Raw genomic sequence first — 17,829 nt, forward strand, 5'->3', positions numbered from 1 at the left:
AGGCACCCATACTCAATATAATGGAAAAGCAGTGGATGACAGTAGAATTAAAGATTTCCTTTAGACAAAATGCCCTGACATTCAACATGACTGGTTGGTATGGAAAACTTAGTCACCGCAATTGAAACACATAGAAAACAAACTTGTTCGTGCAAGAACGGAACGAAAAAGTAGAACGTGACTTTCTAAAACAGGAAACGCACTCGACCTGTACATAAAAAGTTATCTTAAAAAACAACAAAATAATCCCTTGTGTCTGTACTGTAATACCGTCTCATCGATTTCAGAGAGGGCAGACGTCTTTCTAAATACTTCCAACATGCTTAACAGTGTTATAATTGTAGGAAACGAAAATCGCTGGATAGAACGTCAAAATTATCTACGAACACTATACTTCTACAATATCAGAAGTCTTTTACACCAGAAGAGCACATCATATACCAGGCTCGCCTTGAAATTAATCGTTAAAAGGGGGTGCATTAATTTTGAAAGAACTTTACGAAGTATAGCACCCCTGCCGAAAATTCCTAGCACTATCCACTCTCTCTCTTTTTGTGTCCAAGTGTTCTCTTATTTCTTCTCATTTGCTTTATGTTATTTTGATTTTGTTGTTGAACAACTAAGAGTAAACGGAAAATCAATTCTAACCCAGAAAGAAAGAATTTTTTTCGAACGCATCTTTCACGATCTTATTGAGGCTTAACATATTTAATCTTCCCACACCCTTTTTTATTGGATATTACAAATCATTCCACACTGACGGTGCTTTCTAAAGATAAAACTGCTACTGACGACCGCTTTTTGAGCGAGACACTTGAGCCATAAAGGAGTTGACAAAGACATATTACGGGAATGCTACGCACTTGTTTAACAAAGAAGCAGTTGACAAATATATATTGTTGTAATAGAGGGTCGCGTTGCATTGGCTAAGGCATACAATAACTTGCTCTTTAAACTCCATACATTATTTTTAGACTCGAATTGTTTGGTTTTTTAATTTTTGAGGAAAGAATACTTCACAAAACCGGATAGAAATTCTAGAAAATGTATTTATGGATACAAAGACACGCCAACTTCCTAACCACTTTTCCGGAGTTTGTAAGTTAAATCTTGTCAAACGAGTTGTAATGGAAAGCTTTGTTTGAGAAATGCGTAGGAGGCTGGAAGTTATAAACAGGAAAAGAACTCAAAGATTTTGGAATCAAACTAAAGACGCAAAGATTATTCTCAAAACTTGCAGAAATGACGCTATTTAGCATTACTCGAGAAACGTTCGTAACAAAGAACGCTTGTCTTGGAACTTCAAAGATCACGGCCTCTTTTTAAATTCGCAGAAGTTGTTTTAGAATTTGAACTTTTGTTTTGCGTGATTACTTTATAAGCTGCTGATAAGTTATAAAGAGTAAAGCTTAGAGCTATCTCTCTCCGGCAACACTCAAGGATTCAGAACAGCAATAAGGCAACAGACAAATAAAATGCTAGCTTATGATTCAATATGCAAAGCTGCTTCACGTAGAAAACTTTGAGTATAAACTGCATTAATTGTTCTTTCTAGAACTCTGTTGAAAGGAGCCCAGCGTGAACTATACGCCCAATGGCGATTCTACAATACGTAGGAAACCTCGTCGGGACTCAAAAATGACCTTGTGATGGAAAAGTCTGACCCTTTGTGTGTTCATCAGTCTTGCGGTGGCCCTCTAACAGTTAGTTTCCGGCGAGCTGTTCAGCGCATCAGTCAAAGTTTCAATGTAAGACTCTGAATTAGACAAAGTACCCCATTGTTCAACATAATTTTCTCTAAGAAGGCCACTGGAGTGACGAGTTGCATCTTCGAGCTCAAAAGCTTTTAACGGGTTTGGTACCATCTGTTTGCTGAAATATTTTATCGCGGTTCTGTTCGAAGCGAAATTTGGTTGAGCTAAGGGTGGGGACATTTCGTGAAACTGATGATCAGTTTTTCCTCCCAACATCGGTGTCTTTTGTTCATCTTGAAAAAGACAGGACATGTTGCTGTCTTTTGTACACGACCCGTAATCTGTGCCATGTGATTCCGTCGTTTCTGAACGAGTTTTGCTAGTACTTTGACGTCGTAATCTTACAAGATCCTCTTTCCCGACTAATCTCTCGCAACGCAGCAGGCTGTGAAAAATCCTCCTAAAACCTTTGCGAAAATCTTTGCTAAATAAACCAAAAATTACTGGGTTCACGACACTGTTGGTGTATGTAAACAACCAGCAAATAATGGAAAGTTTGGTAAAGTCTGGATGATTTATCCCTCCACCGAAATCTGCCCACAACCACACAATTTGATTGGGGAACATAAATATTGCGAAGACAGTCACAATCACTATGAACATTTTTGTCGCCCTTGCATTAGGAGTTTTCCAAATGTCTCTTGTATTGAGCTTGCCAAGCCGTCTGATAAATGTGTAGTGGGATTTAGATAGTCCACGATGTTTTTCTTGCTGTTTAGCTTCAAGTTTAAGCTTCTTGACGATAAATTGCGGAGTTTTTGCACATATTGAGTTGTCGCGTGTTTTCCTTGAAGTTTGACATAGTGCTCGAACAGCCATTGTGTACATGAATATCATTATTACGAGCGGCATTGCGTATTGAACCAGAAACAAAAAAAAAGTGTAAGCCTGTCTGTAGGAAAATTTGGGCCAGTTTTCCTCACAAGAACCATTTCTCAGCACGAGGAAATAACCATAAGGAGCAACAGCGACTAGCGAGCATACATGTACCAGGAAAATTAACAAACTAATCTGTTTGCTGGTGAGGCGAATTTTGAATGGATGAAGGATTATTCTGTAGCGATCCAGCGAGATTCCAGCAAGCGTTAACGAAGACGCGCAAGTAAAATAAGTCTGTGTAGGCCAAAGTATGGAACACATGGCTTCGCCGTAAATCCAGTCATAATTATTTTCTTCAAGGATAAAATCAAACACAATGCTTATCAACGGCGTCACTAAATCACAAATGGCTAAGTTTAATATCAGGAAGTTACTAGCGGTCCGCATCTTTCTCGTGTGAATGATGATGTGAGCAAGCATGCTGTTACCAAAAGTGCTGGCGGATAGGATGATGAAATAGAAGAATATCTTTATGACACTAAAGGCCTGAGATTCACCTTGCACATTATGTGGAAATACAGTGGGAAAGCTTCTATTCGGTCCAGCTGAGACTGTCTCGCTGCCATTCATTTCTCACTGTAAGGCGCTTTGACCAAGGCGCGGGGAACTTTCAACTTCTTCGAAGTTTGAACTTATTGTTATTGGCCGAGAAGGATTTCGTTTTAGCCCAGTTGACGATCGAAGCAGCTGTTAGCGAGTTGACTTGGCTGGAATCAACTAAGCCTCACTACTGAGGGATCACGAGTCGATGCGTGTCTAATGTTTCGCTCTTAGATGCGCGCGCGCGATAAAACAAATAACTTTGTGCCAAGAGAGATTATACTTTCAACAATAACACACGGGGGACTCAATTTACCGTACAGGAAATACTTGGCGTCATTTATCCGCACCTCGTGATGTGTATAAATGACGTTTAGCTCTGTTTGGAAAAAGTTCTGTTTAGTTTTTCTTTCAAATCGTTAAAGTTTAGTTTAAACCGATAAAAGACTGTTTGGGGTAAACGGACGACGGGAGGTTTTAATCTCCTCCTTGAAATTGAAATTTTTTTTTTACAGAAAGAAAAGATTAAAGGAAAAATCTGGAATTAATGTGGTCATTTGACAGACAACACACGCAAAATACGCGCAAAAGGTCGTTTTGTGACCTTTGGTTCACGGGCATATTCAGGAACGAAAGCTCAAACTTTGCTTCTTTAATTAACTCCAAAACTTAGATTAACTTATTTAATTGTTCAATTGCAGTTGCCGCCTTGCGGCTCTTATGCGGTAAATTGAAAAAAATAAGCTGCGATTGGAAACGGCCTTGCGTGATGCAAAGACGTGATTCAAATATCACTGACAGTCTTTAGTTATTGCAAAATTCTATTTTTGTCCATGGTTTCACTCAATGTTTTAACGTGCTTGACTTATTCTGTTTTCCGACACGCAACATTTTAAAGCGCATTAATCCTGAGAGGTTAATTTAAAGAAGCTATCGATAAAATCTTTCATTTAAAGTGCACTGTCAACTCCTATGACGGAAACCTGTTTTCTTTCCTTAGAAGTTTATTTAAAACCTATGCCTAATATAAATCTGCTCGTGTGTTAGTATTTTATGCTCTTGAATATGTATAAAAACATCAGAAAAAGAATAACTGTTCTTGTATTTTATTCCTTTGAATTAAAGCGGCAGAATACATAAAACCTTTGTTTCTCGGGAGAAATCTTTCTGGCGATAGATAATTACTTGAGAAGCTAGTATTGAACTTATAACCTTTTAATTACTTACTACCGACTCTTTGTTTAAATTTCATTAAAAACCCTAATCCCAGATCAATTTCAAAGCCGTGGTATAGTTTAAATGTCTTAGCAAATTAAACTTTATTAAAATTAACCAAACTTTTAATATGAAGGTTAACAAGGTATTCCGGGAGCGAACTCAATCTCTAATCTACTGAGGTCTGAAATTGTACCTATACTGAGAATGGAAAATTTTGCCTTAGAAGTAGAAAGAAATTTTAGAAATTTTGCCTTATTGAACTAGCAGAAGATATCAATTAGGCTTAGAATAATGTCTTTGCAATGAGTCGTTTAATCATGTGAATGGTCTTCTAAATGAAGATGTGAATTTTTAAGTTAGGCTTATTTTCTAAAAGAAAAAAAACCCCCCGCAAAGTGAAATGGAAGGGTGTCTTACCGTGCAGAGATAAGCGATTGCTCTGAAAGGCAATAAAATGTTTCAAGCAGCAATAACTGCTAGATTCGAGGACCGGTGAGTCTTGCTTTGAAGCACAACAGAAAACGGCATGTGAATTTTAAGGTTTTTTTTTCTAAATGCGCCGCAGATGTCACGAAGCATAATTGCCATGGCTTGAAGCGGTTTTACACAACTGAAGCTCAAGCTTTTTTTTCTTTTGCCTTAAACCTCTTTACTCGTGGTTTCGTATGTGCAGGTATTCTCACAAGGGTTAAACTCGAGTAGGGTTTTCACTCCACAAATATGTATCTTATGCAAAAAAAACAATTTGTTATCACAATCCTTAAACAAATTAAAGTCAAATCAACATACTAGTAAGGATAAGCCGGTTTTTTTTTTTTTTTTTTTAATATCGACGAAAAATGAACACGTACATCTCAAGGCTACGATGCGTGTTCGTCGTTTTAAATAACTAACGCATTCACCAGGTAAAATATACCTTCAAAAGTCACCACGTTAAAGCTAAAATGACTTAAAAAGTTTCTTCGACCGATGCAACTCTGGGATTGTATATAATTAAATTGCATTTATGAGTATACAGTTGAAGGACAATGTCGAATATTAAAAGACCGCTTTAAAAGACTCATTAAATTTCACGTCTTGCCATCTATATGAAATTAAAGATACTCTTTTCTTACTATCTAATTTGATGTTTTGTTTGCTCTGTAACATTCGTTTTTTTTTGGTTCCCACAGTTTAAGAAAACAGTAATTGTTTCCGTATGCGAGAAATTTGCACGAAATAAAGTTTTTTATTTTTATCGGCGCTCGGTAAAAACGAGGAGTGAAAAGCCTCTCCTTACTCAATGATTTACATGGCACACGCGAAGCAGTTTAAACGCAAACATCTGAAGAACAGGTACCAGGGTAAACATCGTTCTAAGATGGAAGTCCATTAACTCCTTCGATAATATCGCACGTCAAAGGAAGGATTAGAAAAGTGACGATGTTTGATTGACTTGTCAAACGTACGTGATTTTTCATTACAACTCTCGCACGAAGTGCCAGAATCTTAGCGTCCCAGCCTGTTCCAGGCCGGGTTGCGTAGCCGACCCCTCGACCCAAGCCTCCCTCGTCTTTTCACTTGTCCGCTTCTTTCGCGCCGTTAACGACGGTGATTCGTTACATTAACCGAACTATAGAAGGGAGTATGGCAAAAAGTTGTGATTCTTGAGTGGCCAAAGAGTGTGATAAAATTAAGGTGAATGGTGCAAAAGGTTCAAGGAAATAAGACTTGAACCAGGTTCTTTTGGAATCCATTCCCGTCACGATTGTTATTCTTGCGATCATTGTCTGTGCTCGCCGAATATTATCCCAGTTTCCTAAGCGACTAGGAATATAACTACACCCCCCCCCCTGGATGGGAAGCTATTCTATCACAAGCTAACCCTAACCCCCTCCCCCACCATTTCATCAGGCTTCCCTGACAATTCGCAGGTACCATTTACATTTCTGGACGGAGAGAGGCACTGCATGTAAAGTATTTTGCCCAAGAACATATCGCATCTACCCAACGCAGTAACCGTTAGGCTGCTACATGCCCCACAATTACAGTAGACAATCGTCTGAAAGAGCAGATCATAATTTAAATGTGAAATATTTCATAGGGCAGACGTTCTGTCTATTTCAACGAGTGTACATGACAGCAAACAGAATTATTAGAGCTTTCTCTTCGGAATACAAAAAGACGTATACCACAAAAAACGGACATCGTTGGAGGTAAATGCAATTATTCATTCTTGATCTCTTCTCAGGAAATTAATTGTAGCTAATTGTCTTCACCAGCTAAGGAGAAACCTCAAGTGACACTTGAAAGCGCAAAGCTGTTCAAGTTGATGGGAAGTAAAATTAGACATTGCATTTGCAACATACCGTTGATATTACTTCCAAATTCCTAATTTTGGTACCATACCGGCACAAGCATCTAAACGTTTTTAAGAATTCTAAGATCTTCCCAGCGCAAAGCTTTTGCTAGATTTGAAATTTCTATTAATCCTCAAAATCTTCCACAAGGAGGGCCTGATAAAGAAACATTCATGGGGTTGTCTCGATTCGAAACTGTTTTATGCTATGGGAGTTGATAACTATACAAATCTCGCAATTGAACATGATCCATGGGTATAATAAGCTGTCTATTTTTTTTTAAGTATGTAAATTTCGTCGTTAGTTACCAACTAAGAGCTAAACATCTGTTTGTGCCATGACCACAAATTAGCTGTCCATTTCAAAGATAAATCCTTACTACGCTCAAAGCTTTTATCTTCAAATGTCCCATTGCAGTCTTTCTTCCTAAAACTTTTTTGTTAATTTTTCTTGAATTTAGTAGAGCAAAAAGCTTTCCTTTTTTAATGCATAGCATGGTTTTGTTCGCTACAATACAGCGATCTTTGCTTCCCTCGCATTTAAGATATTCCGCATTTTTTTATATGCTACTGTTATTTCTGAAACTTATTCATTTACAAAAGATCACAGCGATCACAAAAGATAAAGCTTAGGTCGTTGCACAGTAGCATTTTTTCTCTTTCGTTTCTCAGTCTCTCCAGAAGCTACGCATTTCAGCTCTGTTGTCAGCGTTTCGACCATGTCTGTTTTATATACTTGTCGGTTTTTGTATCGATGTAAACAGAACGCTTTTCTAAAAGCTCTTTTAAAACCTCGGCGAAAGTCCCGGCTAAAAACAGCGTAAATGACCGGGTTACAGACACTGTTGGCATACGTGAAAAGCCAACAGATTATCACTGCGTTCAAGAATCTTGGATTCTGCCCCTCATTATAGAAGTCCGCCCATAACCAAAGTGCTTGATTGGGGAACATGCAGATGGTAAAAACTCCTACTATGGCCATAAACATCTTAGTTGCTCTTTTATTTGCTTCTGTCTTCCCTCTCCTGACAGTGGATGAGAATTTACGCACCAAACGCACCGTGGACGACACCTTTTTCAATTTCGGTTCAGCTTCGGCTGCTGACGATCGCGAGTTCGTTGATGTCCGACTGACTTTTCGGCTGACGGCAGCCTGTTCTTGCTCGGCTTTCTGGCCGCTGGTCTTGTCTGCGCTAGTGTACAAATTTTTCAGCGCAAGCGAATACATGAACACCATAAAAATCAAAGGCAGGCAATATTGCACAAGGAAAAGACCCAAGGTATAATACTTCTTGAAGGAGATATCAGGCCATATTTCGCGGCATTCATTTCCTTTCAGAATAAGGACATACGAATACGGAGCGACCATCAACAGTGAAAACACGTAAACTGCGGCAATTATGCATTTGATCTTGAACATCGTCAAACGTGGTCGAAATGGGTGCATTATAACGCGATAGCGATCGAGCGAGATTGCGGCTAGGGTTAACGCAGCCGAAGTAGAAGACATTGTTGTCAAAGGCCACAGGATTTTGCACATAGCTGCGCCATACATCCAGATGTAGTTGTATTCCTCAAGAAAGAAATCAAAAGGAATGCTGAAAACTGGCGTGACAAAATCACACAGCGCCAGGTTCATTATTAAATAGTTGGAGGCTGTTCTCATTCGGACGTTGCTGACGATGATGTAAATTACAAGGCTGTTCCCCACGGAGCTTCCGAGCAGAATGACGCCATAAAGGACAAGCTTTACGATCCAAAAGTCGAGCGATTGCGCCGTATTAGGGTAGTCTGTAGAAACGTTTACATGGCTCGCATTTATTGCATCAGTAACATAACTCACTTGGCTGGAATAGAAAGGAAAAAGTGTTGTTACACTTGCATTGGATGTTATGTTAGAATCCATCTTTACGACAAAAATGTTGTCTGTGTTAGGAAGTACAACATCTGCAGATTTCAACGTATTTGATCCTGCTTGACGAGTGCGAGCTACAGTAATGAAATCTTTCACCCGGCTTCTTCAAAATGTATTAGCATGATAAATGAGCTTTATCCGTCTTTAACGTCTGTTCCCATCATACCACTGAAATCTTCATGACACAGGGCTGGTGATTTCAGTGTACGTTGTTACACGTTCTTGAAAGCCATGTTTTCCTTCGATGTGAAGTGGCCGTCATCAACAGCGGTGCATCTGCGCATAAGATCTTGAAATTCCTAACAGGACCTCGGGGCTTCGGACGTAATAACCCGCGGCCGTTATCGCGACGGAAATTGTGAGAATGTACAACTCCAAGGAGGGCGAGAATGACATGTAGAAAATTAATGCGGCGTATCCCGTGAAAATATCAGAGATCTTCGCCAAGAAAGCTAAAAACTGCTCAATAATTAACAGTTTTCCGCGTGGCTACAGAGGAACTTACGGGTGAATTTAACAGGTTGTATTTCAGAAATTTTTTCTCCAGAGCTGTTCGGACAGAATGGAGAAACATGAGGGCTACAGATGAGACGGATTTACGCGAAATCAACGCAACGATCTACAGAAAAATTTAATTGAAATGCTTTGTTGATAAGTACGTTTATAATCTTTGACAGAAGACAACTTATTGGCCTGTGACTTAAACTAATTAATTTAGCTGGTAGATCTACAAACCTGAAACTCTTTAAAAAACACTTCGAGGTTTGGATTTTAAATGTATCCATGATCTGATCTGTGAGCCCTCGCGTGCAATATGAGGTCGATTTTTAAGGTAGCGCACCCTTGGAAACAGGGTGTTATCCTTAAGCGCATTTACGCCTGAGAATAATTGTAGGTGATGAATGGATTTGACGTACAAAGCCAAAGTTTAAAACGATTAGCAGCCATTTCCTACCCGAGATACAAGTGAGCTTCTCGTAGAAGTAAAAAAAAAAAAGCCAAAACAAACAGTGATGAACAAGAAGGAAAGAAAGAACGCAGGTAATTGTCTTATTTTCTTGGAAAAGCAATGATCTTCGCAAGTGGCTGCATTTTAAGCAATTGCAATGACAAAGCTTTTAAAAGCTTAGGCCCAGCGGGCTCCCAGATACTGGTTTGGTACAAGAGATTGTAAACTGTTTATCAAATCTTGTTAGGATCTACTACCAATTGAGCTACGAAGCCTCACTTTGAGAGCTGGGTAAATTTGTCATTAAAAAAAAAAAAAATTTAGGAACAAGTTTGTTGCGCAAAATGAGTCGCGCTTGGCCGCAAATATATTCTCGTAGTACAAAGCAGCAGAAATCATATCATCTACCTGAGACTAATGAAAACGATGATCTTTTTTTTTTTTTCAACAGCGACTTATCTTTAAAAAATAGAAATGAAATTTGAATCGCTTCAATACTTGACGATAAACCAATGAATATACTCGCAACAGCGAGTTTATTCAAATCTCATTCTTAAAATCTGTCCAAGGTATTAAGTGACTGATTAATTTACAGCTATGATCGAGAATTCTTGGTATGCGTACCACGCAAAGAAAGTATTCTGGATATATCCGTCTCTATTTTTTTTAAAAATGTTTTTGGTTAAATTTTCTTTGCTCAGTATCTATTTATTTTCCTTTACTTTTCCTTTTATTTCTTATAGGGTCAGAACAGTTTTTTTTTTTCTAGATGTATAACCGAGACGTATGAAGTAGAAATGCATGAGTTTTGTTAAGAACCCAATGTTATTCATTATCCAGGTCCAATTTGAAACACTAGGTTCCAATGTGTTTGCAAATCTAGATAAAAAAAAATCATGTGAAAGCAGATGAAAGCCGAAATGAAAGCCGATTTCTACAAATTTCTTAAATGTTTTACTGTTTATGAGTGCAAAATGTTTTTCATACAGTTTTTATTCGTATAGCTGACAAATTTTTTTTCGCCAACGAACCCAAACCTTCTTTTCGTATATTGAATGCGTACTAATTTGCATGTCAATTATTTTAAGTAAACACCGGTTGGCATAATAGAACAAAATATGTGTTAACTGATTAAAAAAAAAAAAACAAAGAAACAAAGAAACAAACCAGGTTTGCCGTGGTTTTACTGTTAGATTCGATTCTTGAAAAAAATAATTAATTTAACACGTACAGCTATTCTGAAGCTTTAACATCATTTTTAAGGTTTTAAAGTTTCTGGTAACAAATATTTGAAATCGTTCACTGATGCCGGCCAGGGAAATGTTCTATGAATTAGAAGAGAACATCAGCCAATTTTCCCTAGCTACTCTAACGAGTGTTACGCATGACGAAGATTTATCACAATGACTTGTGGTCAACTGTTTCATGGCCGACCACCCAGACATGACCACCGGGATAAAAGCGTGAGGGTAGTGGGGGGGGGGGGGTGGGGTGGGGTGGGGGTGTTGTTGCACAAGTGTTTAGAAATGATAGGGGTGGTGTACGAGTGTTACATACGCTCTACGCTTTTCTCTAGTTCCTGAGTTCTTTCTTTTATATTGCGTTAGCGATTCCTTCTTGAGGGGACAATGCTGTTATTTCCTGCATAATAAAACTCTTAAAGGTCGTTTGAAAGGCAGTGTTCATGGTAACATTTCCTTCGTTGAACAAGTCTAGCTAAAAATAAAACAACTCCCATCTGATGCCCATTAAAGATCTTTGCCTTCCGGATACGAGCAAGATAAAAATAACTGAATTAGGAACTTTTATCACCATTTTGGAAGAAAAACTTAGATAGCAGTTTTTTTTTTTGTTTTACACAGGGCTCATCGAAGTTATCAAAAAGGCGTCCAATTTTAGCCGCAGGCAACTTTCGCTGCGCGATCGTATCACGCAAAAAGTCGGTAAAGCGGACGGACTCGCAGAAGGGGACATAAACAACACTGCTTTTTACAACTACAACAACGAAGAAAACTTTTTCCTAATTACAAAATTTGAAACATAAATCATGAAATAGCAGCAAAGGTACTTTTGTTGTTGTTGTTTTTTTTTTTATCAAAAGCCTGATTCATGAAGCGGGCAATCTGACCGAATGATAGAACTGACGAACGCCAGTATGTTAATGTTAAAGAAAATATGTCAATCCAATCCTAGGGATTATCTATCTATTCATTTCTTATCTACTTATTTTGGTCATTTTTCCCTCGCCAGCTGGGTAGAAAATGGTCCCTTTGGAATTCTCAGGCTCTTTAGAAATGTATCTTTTGTTTGCAGAGGGTGTCAATGCAGTTAGCCGTTACCCATAAAACAGCGATAGGCATTAGGGGTAAAAATTGACAAATCGAAACAGTTATTTGGAAAAAATACCAAGCGGAATTTATTTTTGTACCATTGGAGGAAGAAATTTGCCATATGTGTAGGGAACAGAATGGCAATATATATAATATATAATATCAAAGTGGACAGGGTTATGTCGTTTTTTCATTGTTTTCTACTGGACACATCATCGCAGAGGAAGTAGAAACGATTTGATGCGACCTTTGCTGAAACGTTCATAGGCCACTCTGTTCTGGTTTTTTGTTTTTCTACCCTTTTGACGCAGCTGTTCTGTGGTTTTCGATCGTTCCTTCTGAAATAAAAACATTTCACTCAAAATCAGAGTATCTTCTTTTTCACAGAAAATAGTTTGTTTACATTTTCGCATAAACGAGATACCTATTTGGTTGTTTTCTTGGGCGCGTGGGAATTTTACCCTCCCCCTGCTTCCTAAGCTTTTAAAATGTTTTCTGTTTTCTTTCTTTCTTTTCTTTTTTTTTTTTTTTTTAAGGTTTGGGGCTTGATTCTGTCAATTCACACCGACAACGTTATCGTAGAATATTCTTCATTCCGAAAATTAAATAAAGCCTCGTTGGCCGCCATCAATGGCCAGAAGTCGCCTACTTCTATTTGTTTTATTGCTATAAAATAAATTATGATTTGATTCTATTGGCGAAACAAAAATACACCAACAGATGAGAGAAACCTATCGGATGAGCACTGACAGTGACGTCGATGGAATGTTCCGGAAGATATTTTATTTGCAAGTAAGTATACCTTTTATTTTTTGCGGTTGAATGAATCCTGAAAAGAAAATTTGGAGTTGCACCGACTTAACGATGGCCGCAGAGTCGTATTTCGAAGATCACTGAGAAGAGAGTTTTCTAAATAGCTTGTAAAATGTAAATTTAACTTCTGAAGGCGACATGACAATCCGCAGCTCATAAAATAAATATAATAAGGATCAATGCCAGATAAGTCGTGCATATAAATCTGTTTTACCAACGTTAAAGCCAAAACAAAAATCAATAATTTAGCTATTTTTTATATCCATCATTTAGAAAACAGATGCAATTCATTCTCTAAGCATGGCCAAATTCACGCACCAAAGGCGCCCGTTAAATGATACAGCTATTAAAAACTAAAACTAAGATGACCCGAGGTACATATTTTATTTGATAGGTTATTCAAGATACAAATCTTTATTTGAAGAAGGTATGCCCCTCTCGAGAGGGCAAGAAGCACCCACTTGTAAATGACTCGGTGTTCAACTGAAGTATTCAGATTTCAGACGAAACATAAGAAAAGCCCTCAGTTGTAACCTTTTCATCCGAACCACATGTAAAACGTTTTGCTGTCTTTGAATTGAGTTTGTCCCGCTGGGAGCAAAGACTAAAGTCTTCGCAAGAGCAAATCAAATGCCTTGTATCGTATCGCTAATTACCAGTACTCTAAACGTCATATACATACCTTATCATCGTGGCACTTGGCCTCGACAATGATAATAAATCTCTGTCAAAACAAGATGCATTCAATCTTTTAACAATGTGTTTTCTTCTTCCACGCTTTAGGCTGATCACAGAAGCGCCATTTCTTCTGGATGTGTTACCCACTCCACTTCCTGTTTAAAGTGTTCATCTCGTGTGATCAACGAGGCACTTGTGGACGCTAAGCTTTCCTGTCACGCATATCCAATCGTGCACAATAGAATTCCTAGCTTTCTTCACCTGTAAGCAAATACTGGAATTCGGCAAAACTTACAACGGGTATGTGACGTTGAATCCACAAAGACCCTACTATACATTGCCATTTAAAAAATGGCGGTCAACCTAAATTCGACAGAAGATAGCAACAAGGAAACTCTTTCGTTCAAGGTTTTCAAAATCACGATGTACTCTCTCATTCTTCTTTTGTGTCTTCTTGGGAATACTCTGGTTATTATCGTCATCTGCAAGATGAAACGAATGAGGAACCCCTCAAATCTGCTCATTCTCAACCTTGCAGTTTGCGATTTAATAACCCCTCTGGCCAGCATTCCATTTGACCTGGCACTGGAGGAAAAAGGCTACATTTGGCCCTTTGGAAGAATCCTTTGCAAAACTCTTTGGCCACTTGCAACTTTGTCTGCCATTTCTGCATCACTGACACTGGCCATCATTTCATTGGATCGTTACCGAGTTATTATGCATCCTTTTAAGCAAAGACTCAGTTCCAAGCAAGTAAAATGTTCTATAGTGATAATGCATTTTGTGGCTCTGTTGTTTGTGGTACCTTACATTTATTACCTGAATTTGGTGGGCGAAGGGTCCACCAAGTCTTGCGAAGAAACATGGCCAGCGTTTCACTACAGGCAGGTGTACACACTGGCTCTTTTTATTGGCCAGTACGGAATTCCCTTAGCGTTCATGAGCGTGATGTACACCATGACTCTGTCCAACTTGCGCTCAAGTGCAAACATGTTTGAGAAAGTTCAACAACGTCCAAGTCAAGTGAACGTAGTTGGAAACTATAACAACCGCCAAATGGATTTTCAGCGTAAAGCAAGCCGAGTAACGATAGGTCAGAGACATAACAGTTTGCTGGGAAAAGCTAATCAGAATATTCGAGCGACCAAAATGTTCGTGACGGTCGTCATAGTCTTCGCCACTTGCAGGTTACCAAACGAGATTTTCTGGCTCTGGTCAGATTTTGGGGACGGACTGAACCAAGATCACTCACAAATAGTCGGAATCATCTGTAGAATGTTCACGTACACTAACAGTATTTTCAACCCCGTTATCTACTGGATATTCAGCAGGGATTTCAAAAGGGGGTTCAGGAGAATACTTACCAGCTTATGTAAACGTAAACAAGATGGGTCGTTTGACGACTCTGTGGATAGAAGTGAACTGAGTTATTTACGAAAGATCAGCTCTATTAGCGAATCCTTTTCTTTTGTTTGGCGAAAATTGAGCCGATCGAGAAGTGACAATGGCGGCCCTTTGGAGCTCAAGGAAAATCAGAGACTTTACAAGCACTCAATTTCTAACAGTCCAGAAAGTTCCCATCGAAAAGCGTCAAGGAAGATTTCTTTCCTTAGAGAGGGATTTGCCAACGACCCGGACAAGACCCTATCAGGAACTACAAACAGGAATAACCCCGGCTCAGTTCAATTGGACGATTCCTTTAGATTTATTAAGCTGCAGTCACAACCTAGACTTGAAAAGATTAACGAGGAATCTTCATTTAAACCAGCTCAAGAACATGGAATGGTCAGAATCAGGCGTTTTGGTATAGTAGAGACACCGAATGCGCAGCCCTTGAACGAACAACTCATTATGAAGACTACACAACCTGCGACAGATGATTTGTCATTTTCACCAAATGAAATGATTGGCGACACGACCGAATCAATGGATTTGGTGCCGAGAAAAAACTCGCAACCCACAGCTGATAAAGTATCATCCTTAGAAATTAAACGTTCGTTTGACGATATCAAAAATGACGGAGGCGTCGATCGCGAAAAGAAAGCATTTTTAAATCATCGAGATTTGACATCGGTTTACTTCCAGTTCTCACCGTCGCTTTTAAACTTAGCTGCATTGAAAGAAACCCAATGTTAATTTGCTTGCCATCTGTCTAGGCGTTTATGAATTTATTCAATTTGCCGCTGATTGTTACGCGCCGAAAAGCACGAAAGCAGCAAATACGGCACCATTTTAATTTGGCACATTATTTTGAATGTTTCACCCTTGAACAAGGAGGTTATTTTTGTTATGGCTATTCTCAGCAGCGTGTCGCCAATCCTGCTCAATCAGAATAATTTATCCCGAAGGCCCTGAGGCTACAACTGAAGTCAAACTTGACACCAGAATTCATCTACTTATAACAATTGCTCTTTCTCTTCTTTTGTCTCTCGTTTTCTTCGATGGTCAATGCAAACGTAGATACTAGATACTAAAGATGTAGGCGTGAGTAGATAAATTTGAATATTGTCAGATATTAGCAAAAGTTTCCTCAGCAAAAAAACTGTAGGAAGATATTAACTGAAATTTAAGTGCAACCGTTTGTAAATGACTGCTGGAGATTCAAGTTTCAAGAATTATTGATACTTGTTGAAAACTCGACAGACGGTTTAAATGTAAAAATAAAAGTTATATGTATAGGGTTCAGTAAAGATGCGGTTTAAATTTTGGTTGTGCAGCAGTTATGAATTTCACTAACTTTGTGTATGCTGTTCCGATCTCTGCAACATACCACGAAAAAGCAAAGTACAACTACAAAAACGAAACACCACAAGTAAGACCTACACTTTGTCCTAAACTCGAGTGTTCTGAGCGTTCTCCCCGCGAGATGTGTAATTCTACCCTATCAGATGCCATAATCAGATAGAGATCCTGGTTGACACACATCACATTGAAGGATACACCCTGAAACAGAAGGAAACTTAGATGAGGTATTTGCAGTGTAGGTGAGATGAATATCATTTCGCTTGCTTGTTGATTGAAAAGAAGCTAGAAGCTTTAAGACATAGGTCACTTAAAATCTTAATACCAATCAAGCCCGAAAAAACCAGACATTACTCATCACCTTAGGGAGGGGTCGGAGGGGATCAAATGGTTTTCAGGGGGAACAGGGGCCAAGAGGGGGATCAGTCGTCTCTTAGAGGGTATAAAGGGGAAATATGGAAAATTAGCTGCTAATGAAGGGGATCATGGGAATACCACAGAGCCTTGGGCTGGGGGGAGGGGCGGGGGGGGAGGATCAGTAAATTGTATTGTGACACAACCAAAGTCCTGGCCTCCATCCCCCTCCCCACAAGGCAATAGATAATGACGGAAATAGAGCTTTGTTCCTTTTGAATCGTCGGTAGTTTAAGCTCATAAAAAGCAAGCTCCAAAAATAAACAAGTAAACAAACAAAATAATACGAAAAGATAATGTAACGACGTAATACCGTATCCAATCTGTTATTAGCAACATGATGAAGATCAGTAGAAGAATGGAATTTGTAATAAGAGCCAACAACCATGACAATCTAAGCTCACAAAGGCAAGAACATTCAAAAGTACACCGCATCACTTGTGAACCAAAGCTCATGTTAATAGGAAATCAGATGAAATTACAAAGAAAAGGTGATCTGTCTGATGCAAGATCTTCGCAGTAGAGGGCGCTATTTATGCAGTAGCGAAAATCAGACCTGAAAAAAATCAGGCCTGTACGGGATTCGAACCACTGACCTCTGCGATACTAGTACAGCGCTCTACCAATTGAGCTAACAAGCCAACTGGGAGCAGGCCGTTAAGTTGATTCGTAATAAACCCTTGATGATAAATCAGATACAATGAATATATGAAGTTCATATATTTTGAACTGCGGTATTAGATACGTATGATGCACGATCTTCGCAGTAGAGGGCGCTATTTATGCAATAGCGAAAATCAGACCTGAAAAAAAATCAGGCCTGTACGGGATTCGAACCACTGACCTCTGCGATACTGGTGCAGCGCTCTACCAATTGAGCTAACAAGCCAACTGGGAGCAGGCCGTTAAGTTGATTCGTAATAAACCCGTGATGATAAATCAGACACAATGAATATATGAAGTTCATATATTTTGAACTGCGGTATTAATACCGCAGTTCAAAATATGTGAACTTCATATATTCATTGTACCAAAAAGTGATCTGTTTTGAATTTAAATGTAAGTTAATCGCGATAGAATACCGTGTAATTTGTTAAGATCAATTGATGGCTCACAAATCCTTTTGATTTTATTTCTTTTAACTTTCTTTGCAATCATTCTTCCTTTAGAATGAAATTTCAGAATGGGATGCTTATGCCTCTACCCCAGTCCCCTTCTATTTTTTTCGAGCGTAAAATTGGGCTCTAGTTGGATTGCGT

At 38.8% G+C, this 17,829-nt stretch overlaps 3 protein-coding genes across 3 annotated transcripts; 1 reads left to right on the top strand and 2 right to left on the bottom strand.

The window, feature by feature from the left end:
* Window positions 1–879: 879 nt before the first annotated feature.
* LOC111335754 (galanin receptor type 1-like) lies at window positions 880–3,478 on the bottom strand. Its single transcript, XM_022941749.2, has one exon. It carries the CDS (start codon window positions 3,201–3,203, stop codon window positions 1,698–1,700), a length of 1,506 nt encoding a protein of 501 aa, XP_022797484.1. The 5' UTR covers window positions 3,204–3,478; the 3' UTR covers window positions 880–1,697.
* A 3,039-nt stretch (window positions 3,479–6,517) lies between these two features.
* LOC111335742 (neuropeptide FF receptor 2) lies at window positions 6,518–9,152 on the bottom strand. The gene has a single exon (XM_022941731.2). It carries the CDS (start codon window positions 8,633–8,635, stop codon window positions 7,343–7,345), a length of 1,293 nt encoding a protein of 430 aa, XP_022797466.2. The 5' UTR covers window positions 8,636–9,152; the 3' UTR covers window positions 6,518–7,342.
* Window positions 9,153–13,743: 4,591 nt separating this feature from the next.
* On the top strand, window positions 13,744–16,120 carry LOC111335758 (neuropeptide Y receptor type 4-like). Its single transcript, XM_022941754.2, has one exon. It carries the CDS (start codon window positions 13,766–13,768, stop codon window positions 15,548–15,550), a length of 1,785 nt encoding a protein of 594 aa, XP_022797489.2. The 5' UTR covers window positions 13,744–13,765; the 3' UTR covers window positions 15,551–16,120.
* The last annotated feature ends 1,709 nt before the right edge of the window (window positions 16,121–17,829 follow it).

Source organism: Stylophora pistillata, chromosome 5 (genome assembly GCF_964205215.1).
Source record: "Stylophora pistillata chromosome 5, jaStyPist1.2, whole genome shotgun sequence".
NCBI lineage: Eukaryota > Metazoa > Cnidaria > Anthozoa > Scleractinia > Pocilloporidae > Stylophora > Stylophora pistillata.